The following is an 8,620-nucleotide window of genomic DNA, read 5'->3' on the forward strand; positions in this document are numbered from 1 at the left end:
AAAATTCTTATTAATCCCAGTTGTCCACCTTTTCTTTACTACTTTTGCTGATCCATCATCGTCATGAATTGGCAAGTTGCTGGTTGCACCAGACAATAGACAAGTTAAAACCATCATTTCATTGGATTGGATTGGACAAATGCAACACTTATTAAAACGCATCATCTGCTACAGGTGCAGGGTATTGCAAGCAATATTCGTCTTGGGGTTATGATCATTAAATGCCATGTATTAAACTGTTTACCTTTTTTCATACAAAGCCTTACCTGTGTCGTATGTGTGCCAATTACTTTACCCTCGCCTATCTCAGTATATTTCAAAGAGAAAAGTCCATATGTGTTTATTAACTTCCCCTTAGTTATCGCCCTGATCTGCCAAGGTAACTCGATAGCAGTTCATAATTAAGGAAAAAAACCTCATGAGCTGCTATAAACGAATTGCTTTGTCATGGAGGGTCTATGGTTTATTGAGCGAGATATTCCTCGGCGTTGGTGATCTGCAGAAAATACCAATAAAGGGAATTGAGAGGATTATTTACAGATGGTATATTTTCTTTGAACATTGAAATTTTTTTAGACGATCTATGTTCAGCAACTGACTAGTCGTCTAGGGTCTACTGTGTGAGCACATGGTACTGCAGGCATTATTCCTCTTAGAAGTTATGAATATGATCAAAAAATGCCATGCATTGAACTTTTTTCATCATACAAGCCTTACCTGTGTACCTATTTCTCTGTCCTTGCTATCTCAGAATAGTATATCAAAGAAAACATTTTATAACTCTTAATTACCCTCCCTAATCCCCTTCATTAATTAGTGCCGATCACCAACGGGGGAGGGGCGGCTTATCGCCCCGACCAAATAACTCGTTAACAGGTCATACGGTGAACGTGTCTTTTATCTTATGAGGTGATAACGAGTTATTTAATAAGTCAAAATCAAACTCACGGTGTCCAGCTTATTTTTGGGGGGTTAGGGGTGGATTGTTGGTCGTTTTGACAGGCCGTATTTAGCAAAGATCTTCAGTTTTTTTACTGTATATGTTAATCATTCCTTCGGAAGACCATTAAGCTTATACTTTCTACAGATTGATATCACAAACGGGTGAAAAATAAACGGTAACGACAGGCAAGGGAGACCATTACTTTCGACACGTTGGTATCACAAACGGGTGAACAATGCAATGAAGGGTATAAACGACAGGCAGCAACATAGACTCTCTGAGACTCAATATATCAATGAGGTCAACCAACGGTAGGTTTAGTCAAAATGTTTTCTATCCTCGAAAGAATCTTTAATGCATCTTTAATTACATCAACTGAAGATATATGTTTAAGCAAACTCTGTCGTACTTTCTTTCGGTTGAGTGATCTCAATATTAAAGTTCATGTAGGCACGGTGGGGTAGAGCACAGGCCCACGGAACGTTTCGTAGATCGTCGTCGGATGGAAGAATACAGTACCGAGGTTCGGCCTTCTGCCTCACAGTGTCAGTCACTTCCCATCCGACGACGATCTACGAAACGTTCCGTGGTCCTGTGGGGTAGAGTAATCGTGTTCTCAGGCATGCTCGACTCGGCTTGGACGAATGCGTCGCCCTCAACGGCGGGCAATTGAGAATATATACAAAATGGCTGAGCACATGTGATGAGAGTCACTCAATGACCGAGGAGAAAGTACCGGTGGAGCACTGAAGCGTTGACCAGGTTTGCATTATACGAAAGAAATTATATCTATCATAAACGATAATTGAATACATACTTACAGTGTCAGTGACTAGACATGCGTCCGTTTCGCGTCAGCTCAAGATTTCTTCGCGGGGTCCGACGTGTTGCCGCTGGCGGGGTTGCCGTCGCTGTGGTGTATACATTGAGTCAAGAAAGGAAGAATGTTGCATCGGCATCGTGGACCACTAATTTTAAGCCCAGTGTGCCATGGGACCATAATTGGGATAAGTGAGTAGTTTCAACGCTTTCAGTTTTACAATAGAGTGTTACTTGACATCATTTTCGATGGTCCGATCTGTTACATCCCATCGTCATGGACGGTGGACCTGGGTGAACTGAAGCACTGTCACCGGGCACTCCTCAAAACCGTGACTGAAGCTATCGATAAACCCTTTCCAAATTTTCCGAAAACGCGGGCTGTAAGAAGTAGTAGGAAGCTTCATCGGACCAAACAGAAACACCGGCAATGTGCATACTGTGTGTATGATATTTCGGGGAACAAAACCATAATTTGAATCCTGAGCACGATAGAGGGGACTGTGATTTGAGGCTTGCGACTTTGCGTACCCGACCGTGAGTCGTGAGTTCATCTCGGGTCATCGAGTGCCGCGTTGATCTCGAACCTCCACAAATCATAGCTGTGGATGTGAGATAACAAAGCCTCGCTCAAAACTGCTGAATAATCTACCAAACGAGAGTCATTATAACATTATTGAAAGTTTCCGCTTAGGTTGGGAGGTTGACGTACGTCACAGTACTGCATTGCTGCAGTTTCGTAGCCCCGCAACTCCCCTTGAAAATTTTTGTGTTGGGGAGGTTCCCCAACACAAAAAAATTCAAGGGGAGTTGCGGGGCTTCGAAACAGCAGCAAAGTACTGCACTGCACGAGTGTTCTTCATCAGAAACAGGTACTACCAGTATATTGATCCAACTGTGGCTCCGAGAAATATGCTTCTTTCTAAAATTTACACCATTTCTGTCCAATGACTTGTCATTGTATCTCAAAGTTTCTTTATCCCTATGCTTAGGAGAGATCCCGGGAGTTTGGTGAAGCCCACATCCAAATCAGTAACGGAGCTAGATACAGGAGAAGTTGTCAAAGAAAAGCTTGAACAAGCCAAGGCCACAGCAACCAGACATCTGTTCCTGATCAGACATGGTCAATATGACATGTCCTCACCACATGATGAACATAGAAAGCTGACAACTCTAGGTAAAAAATTCAATGCTTATCAAATTATTTTAGGTTGGTTTGCCTTGAACCGTTGACAATACAGGAACTAGACATTGTGTTCAAATTCAGATTGTCAGGTTTGACTATCACCTAGCATTTATCTAATCGTCTCAAAACGGACGAACTACGAGCAGACGTACGAGCTCGTACGAGCAAATTACGAGTGACGTAATGTGCCGCAATTTCACCGTACAAGTGACGTAATGTCAGTATTTCTCTATAGCCTGTCTGTGTTGAAGGAATATGGCAGGTTTAATGTAAAAAAAACTTCAAGAAAAAACAACGCAACAGTTATTACAGCTACACCGGTGGTAGGTTCATATCCAGAGCCCCGTACGCTCTACCGCCGTCGCTTGAAAACAATCTCATAAACCAAGCAATATGGGCAGCTGTGTATGGACAGCTTGATGCTTGACTTCCCGGAGAAGGCGAGCTGTCACGTTCAAGTTCAGGATTATTTGTCGATCAAATTCTGTAAATTTACCTTACCTAGATGTAATCTTGTCTATAGGCTTAAATTTCGCCGAAGTTTGACAAAATGACCTCGATTTTACAGGTTCATATTCGAAAGTTTTGAGTTTTGAGTGCAGACAGACATAAGTTTTGAGGCAACATGGCTGCGACCCCATGTCGACCCCAAGTGAAAATGCGTTCGCGATAAAATATTCCTATATGTTTTTCAGAATTTTCGACAAAATCAATGCTTCTTACATCTTTTGTAAACTATTGAAATAAAAATGTGATGTGCCATGTCTCCAGATTTCTAAAAATATCGATTGACGGAACATGAGCAGGCCCGCACAGCTGTTCCTGAGGTTATTGCAAACGTATGCATAAATTAGCTGGCAGGCATGCAGCGTGTGAAACATACTTGGAGTCGACAGCACCGCGCTTGTGTGGGACAGCGGCGTGTACAATTATTTAAGGCTTGGAAGTGCAAGGGTTTATCATCTTTATTCGAAAGAAAGAGGAGAAAAGCTGAGAAAATGTATAACTTAGTCTCCCTACTGCGGAGAAATGCAGCTGTGGTCATTTGCATAATAATAGTCTCCCTGCTGGCGATTTTCAACGTGACGTAGTTGAGTCCAGACAAATGTGCGTATAGAAGCCGCACCGGATTTTGGAGTTCAAGATTGGAGGGGGTCTAAAAATAGTTCCTAATACAAACCGCAGCTTCACTTATGAATTTTACGGCCTTACGTCAAAATCTTGCTGTGTATGATAAACCAGCATTGTACGTCACTCGTATTTTGAAAGTATGGGTACATTACGTCACTCGTTCTGTGAAAGTACGAGGCCGTACTTCTGCTCGTACAATGTCAGTTGTGAGACAATTACATACCTCCACCTAGTGGTAATATCAGCCGATCACAGAGAAATCAACTTGATGAAAGTTTAAACATTGTCTGAAAGGAGGGAAGATGTAGTCAAAACAACGCAACTAGATCCACAAAAACAATGCTGGCAAATGATGCACGCGGGCCAATGTATGTGGATGTGACCTTCTTCCAGTCAATGTTTCAGCATTCACAGAGTTGATTTCTTTGTTTTTGACCATAGTTACTACTTGGATGGTAGATGCGCCTGACAGTGTTGGTAAATCATCAATTTAAACAGTATGTCTAGTGCCATATTGCCAATGGTCAAACACAAATCCCTGTATCACTCACTCAAACCATGGACAGGCCCAGTGAAATGGAGAGGAAGTGGCCCTTTCATTGTCTATACATAAAGTATAGACAGTTGTAAAGGACTATATATCAGATATAGCCAATATGTCCTTGGCACAAGATTTTTCTCAACAAGAAGCCCTCAAACAGTTGCTAATTTAGACACATAGAATGCAATTTTTGATCCTTGTTAAACTTTCTGAGCCCAAACATGTTCTAAATTCAGGTTTGTGTAGCAGAGACAGGGCAATTCAACATAGATTGCATCAACCAACCTCTCATTTACATCAAAATGAAAGTGTACTGACATAGATATGACAATATTAATATACCTGTAAGTTCATGTCAAGTGTCTTCGTGCTGAAGTCATCAGCAGACTAGTAGAAATGTTCAAACACAATGAAACATTTCACAACATGACAGCTTTTTGTTATGGTACGATGAAAGGGCAGATGAGTCTGCTAACAGCACAAACAGTATACTTTAGTAGATGATAGAGTTATAGGTCAGCTGCTCACTTGAGTTACCTTGATATATTCACTTTTAGGAAAAACACAAGCAGATAAGGCAGGCAAAAGGCTGAAAGAACTAAATCATCCATACACCTTAGCCATAATCTCTACTATGCAAAGAGCTCAAGAAACAGGACAGATCATCTGCAGCCATCTTCCAGAAGTTCCGGTGAAACATTGCAGTCTTATACAGGAAGGCGCGCCAATTCCTCCGGAGCCACCAGTGGGTCACTGGAAACCAGAACTGAAGGTATGATACGGTGGCAACTAGTACTCCTTTTCCCGATTGTACAGTGTTGCCGTTTCAACCCTAGTTCCTGTTCTGACTTTTTGAATAAGGCTTGTCCAATGAGTCAGAGCCAGCAGTTTGAAAGTCATTTTGTTTTCTTGGCCCTAGGAGTGGCAGTTCTCTGTACAGAAAAAAGTAGCTGTTATTTGTCTATTTCTGTTTTCAAGGCAGCAGTTGTCTACACTCACAAAATTGCTACTTAACATTTCTGTTTTCTAAGGCATTATTGATCTATCACACAAAGCTGCCTGTGTTCTTTTTACAAGGGAGTAGTTTTACACCATTCTTAAATTGCTAATTGCATTTCATTCTGCAAACCTGCAGTTCTGTGTCATAATAAAATATCCATTCAGCTATTTTATTTCGTGCACCAACAGTCCTCCATGATTTCAAAATTTTTTACCCTGTTTTGTTTCCATTATTTACGTATATCATTTAAAGGACTAGCAGCCGTAACTTTTAATGTACGTCAATTCTCACTGCCTTAATTACCTTGTGTCTTGTGCTAAGGGATCAAACTGTATGATATTGAAATGCATTGTGGGTAAAAATCAACTTCTCACTACCGCAAGAATTTGAGATCGTGATCTGATACTTTCAATGCAAACACAATCATTTTCATGGCTGAACTAATGCAACTTTTCATCTTTTTGGGCATTTCTGGTATGAAATTTTCTTCTAGACGTAAACTTTACTTTGGCTTCTGTAAGCAAATGTGTTTTTCCTGTAGAAATCACCCATGTTGTAAATATTACAGTATGGTCAACTGCCTGTGACTTTTATGACTCACCTAGGTGGCAAATTGTTGTACTTATGTTACTGAGAATTTCAAGCTATGTTCTACTTCCAAAAGCACATTGAAAGACTCACCATTTGGCTTGTCAACACAGCGTCTATACAATTAAAATGGACTGTTATTGTTTACATTTGAATTCTAGTCCAGACTAGAATGTAGTTGTCAACAATAACAAAGCAGTTTACATATGTACAGGCTGAGTTGACAAGCTGAATGCTGTGTATCGCAACATGCTATAGGGTGTAGAACAAGAAACAGCATGTGGACATTGAAAATAGCTACTGGGCCTTTAAGTAGAAAAAATTAAACAACAAGGGGAGTAGGAAAGCAAAGATGAGTGTCTCTTTTTCCACTTTGTATTTGAATCCATTTTACCTTCATTAGACAAACTTTCAGTCACAGTTTGGAATCTCAAAGCCGTCTTTGCATATGCTGTGCCATGTCCTGATTGCTACCGCACTGTCTTCTGCAGCAGTTCCATGAAGAAGGGGCTCGTATAGAGGCAGCTTTCAGAAAATACTTCCACAGAGCAGAACCAGAGCAAATTGAAGACAGTTATGAAATATTGGTCTGCCATGCCAATGTCATCAGGTATTTTGTCTGTCGGTGAGTATGAATTATATTCCCATTGCACTGTTACTGCTGTGTTTAGCCCACGTCACTGTCACATGTACCTCTGATTAGTATTTTCATGTCTCATAAATATAGTATACCTTCCTGATTCAAAAACGCACCAGTATTCATTGACTTAATTTGTATGTGTACTAATATTTTACAGGGCACTGCAATTTCCGCCAGAAGCATGGTTACGGATTAGTCTGTACAATGGTAGCATAACCTGGCTAGCCATAAGACCGACTGGTAGAGTTTCTTTAAAACTTCTCGGAGACTCAGGACACTTAGCACCAGATGAACTCACTGTCAATTGACCTTATTTGTTTTTGAAAACATTTCAATATTGATTTTTCCATTACACTTAAATCTCACTGAGAGATGGTATGATTGATGGTACAATTGATGGTATCAATGCCAGTATGATTGATGGTATGATTGATGGTATGATTGGCAGTGTGGTTGATGGTATGATTGATGGTATGATTGATGGTATGATTGGCAGTATGATTGGCAGTATGGTTGATGGTATGAGTGATGGTATGATTGCTGGTATGGTATGATTGATGGTACGATTGATGGTTAAATTTCACATATTGTGAGAGGAAGATGTTTAAATCTAAGTATTATTAACTGAGCCTATAGATAAGTGACCTCTCTTAGCCCACTTCACTTTGGCGGCCATGGATATTCCAGATGTGAATATAAAGGAAACCCAGGGCATTTAACCTCTGACCTCTCTATCAATTAGACTCAAAACTGACACCAGTGTTCTCTTTACATAATACCAATGACCAATGACCATCCCCGTCCCATGTCATCCCCTTTACAAAGAAATTACAAGTTCCCTTCTTGCATACATGTTTTGAATATCCATGGTGCAATTTGTCCCAGTAAAGTCATTGATACCATTACAAAAACTTGAACTGACGTTGTAGAATGCCAAGACATTTACAAACTGGTTGTACTTACATTCACAGGAAATGAATTCAGGTGTACTAAAATCATTATGATATTGCTGCACTACTTCTAGAGATTAACCCTTTCACCCCCAGTTCCCTGTATACAGGTCCAACTTTACCGTAGAAAACAATGAATTTGGGACAAACATGGTGGTGAAAGGGTTAAATTGCAGGGCTCTCCAGAGCCCATTATTTTGTTCTCTGATCAGTTGGTGAAACGATTCCTGGCCAATACTACGTGTTAAAGGCAGCTGTTAATTTGAATTGGTGTTTCTGGGACAAAAGAGGATGTACAAAATTCCATCTTATGTGCTGAGCCATGCTTGTGAGAACTCCGTTGATTGAGTTCTTGTAGCATCAGTGAGATTATCTATTTGTAATGTTAAACCTTTGAGCTCCAAAGTCAATTTTTGTCATTTTTATGAAATACACCCTAGTCATTTTTTTCAAATTTTTTGCCAAATTTTGATAAAAATCTGTAGCAAATGAAATGTGATATCCATTTGGTCCAAAATTACCAAAAAAATTACAGAAAAATTCATAAAAATCGGTTAAAATGTTGCTCTAAAATTTCTGTGGGAAAAATTACAGCACTCAAAGGGTTAAGGAAGATGTCTGAAGATTTTTGAACTGTAAGAGCTTTGTGAGTATATACAACATGTGTTATTGTCAATGTTGAAAGCAGAGATAGACAGTTTCATCATTTGTGTTTTTATTTCAATTTTAGCATCAAGCGTTCCAATGCTGAAATAAGTCAAATGTTAAGCTTTGTGGCCAGATCTGTCCACAACAAAACGATTCATCGAGTTTTTCCCAGCA

General features: G+C 40.0%; 1 protein-coding gene across 3 annotated transcripts; it reads left to right on the forward strand.

The window, feature by feature from the left end:
• The first annotated feature begins 1,622 nt into the window (after window positions 1-1,622).
• Window positions 1,623-8,085, forward strand: LOC139145622 (serine/threonine-protein phosphatase PGAM5, mitochondrial-like). 3 transcript variants are annotated; one of them, XM_070716893.1, is made up of 5 exons: window positions 1,623-1,954; window positions 2,755-2,939; window positions 5,178-5,392; window positions 6,700-6,833; window positions 7,006-8,085. In XM_070716893.1, exons 1-5 carry the CDS (start codon window positions 1,782-1,784, stop codon window positions 7,154-7,156), a joined length of 858 nt encoding a protein of 285 aa, XP_070572994.1. In that variant the 5' UTR covers window positions 1,623-1,781; the 3' UTR covers window positions 7,157-8,085. The 3 variants fall into 3 exon arrangements, with proteins under 3 accessions (XP_070572994.1, XP_070572996.1, XP_070572995.1); XM_070716895.1 differs by having other exon boundaries at window positions 6,703-6,833; XM_070716894.1 differs by having other exon boundaries at window positions 1,632-1,954; window positions 2,755-2,933; window positions 5,172-5,392.
• Window positions 8,086-8,620: the final 535 nt, after the last annotated feature.

This window comes from Ptychodera flava, chromosome 12 (assembly GCF_041260155.1).
Source record: "Ptychodera flava strain L36383 chromosome 12, AS_Pfla_20210202, whole genome shotgun sequence".
Taxonomy (NCBI): domain Eukaryota; kingdom Metazoa; phylum Hemichordata; class Enteropneusta; family Ptychoderidae; genus Ptychodera; species Ptychodera flava.

What these genes read in the sequence shown, in the direction of transcription:
- LOC139145622 (XM_070716893.1), top strand. Translation starts at nt 1,782, where the DNA reads ATGCGTCCGTTTCGCGTCAGCTCAAGATTTCTTCGCGGGGTCCGACGT. An exon ending in ACTGGAAACCAGAACTGAAG is followed by an intron (nt 5,393 to 6,699) that starts GTATGATACGGT and finishes TGTCTTCTGCAG; the next exon opens with CAGTTCCATGAAGAAGGGGC. An exon ending in ATCAGGTATTTTGTCTGTCG is followed by an intron (nt 6,834 to 7,005) that starts GTGAGTATGAAT and finishes AATATTTTACAG; the next exon opens with GGCACTGCAATTTCCGCCAG.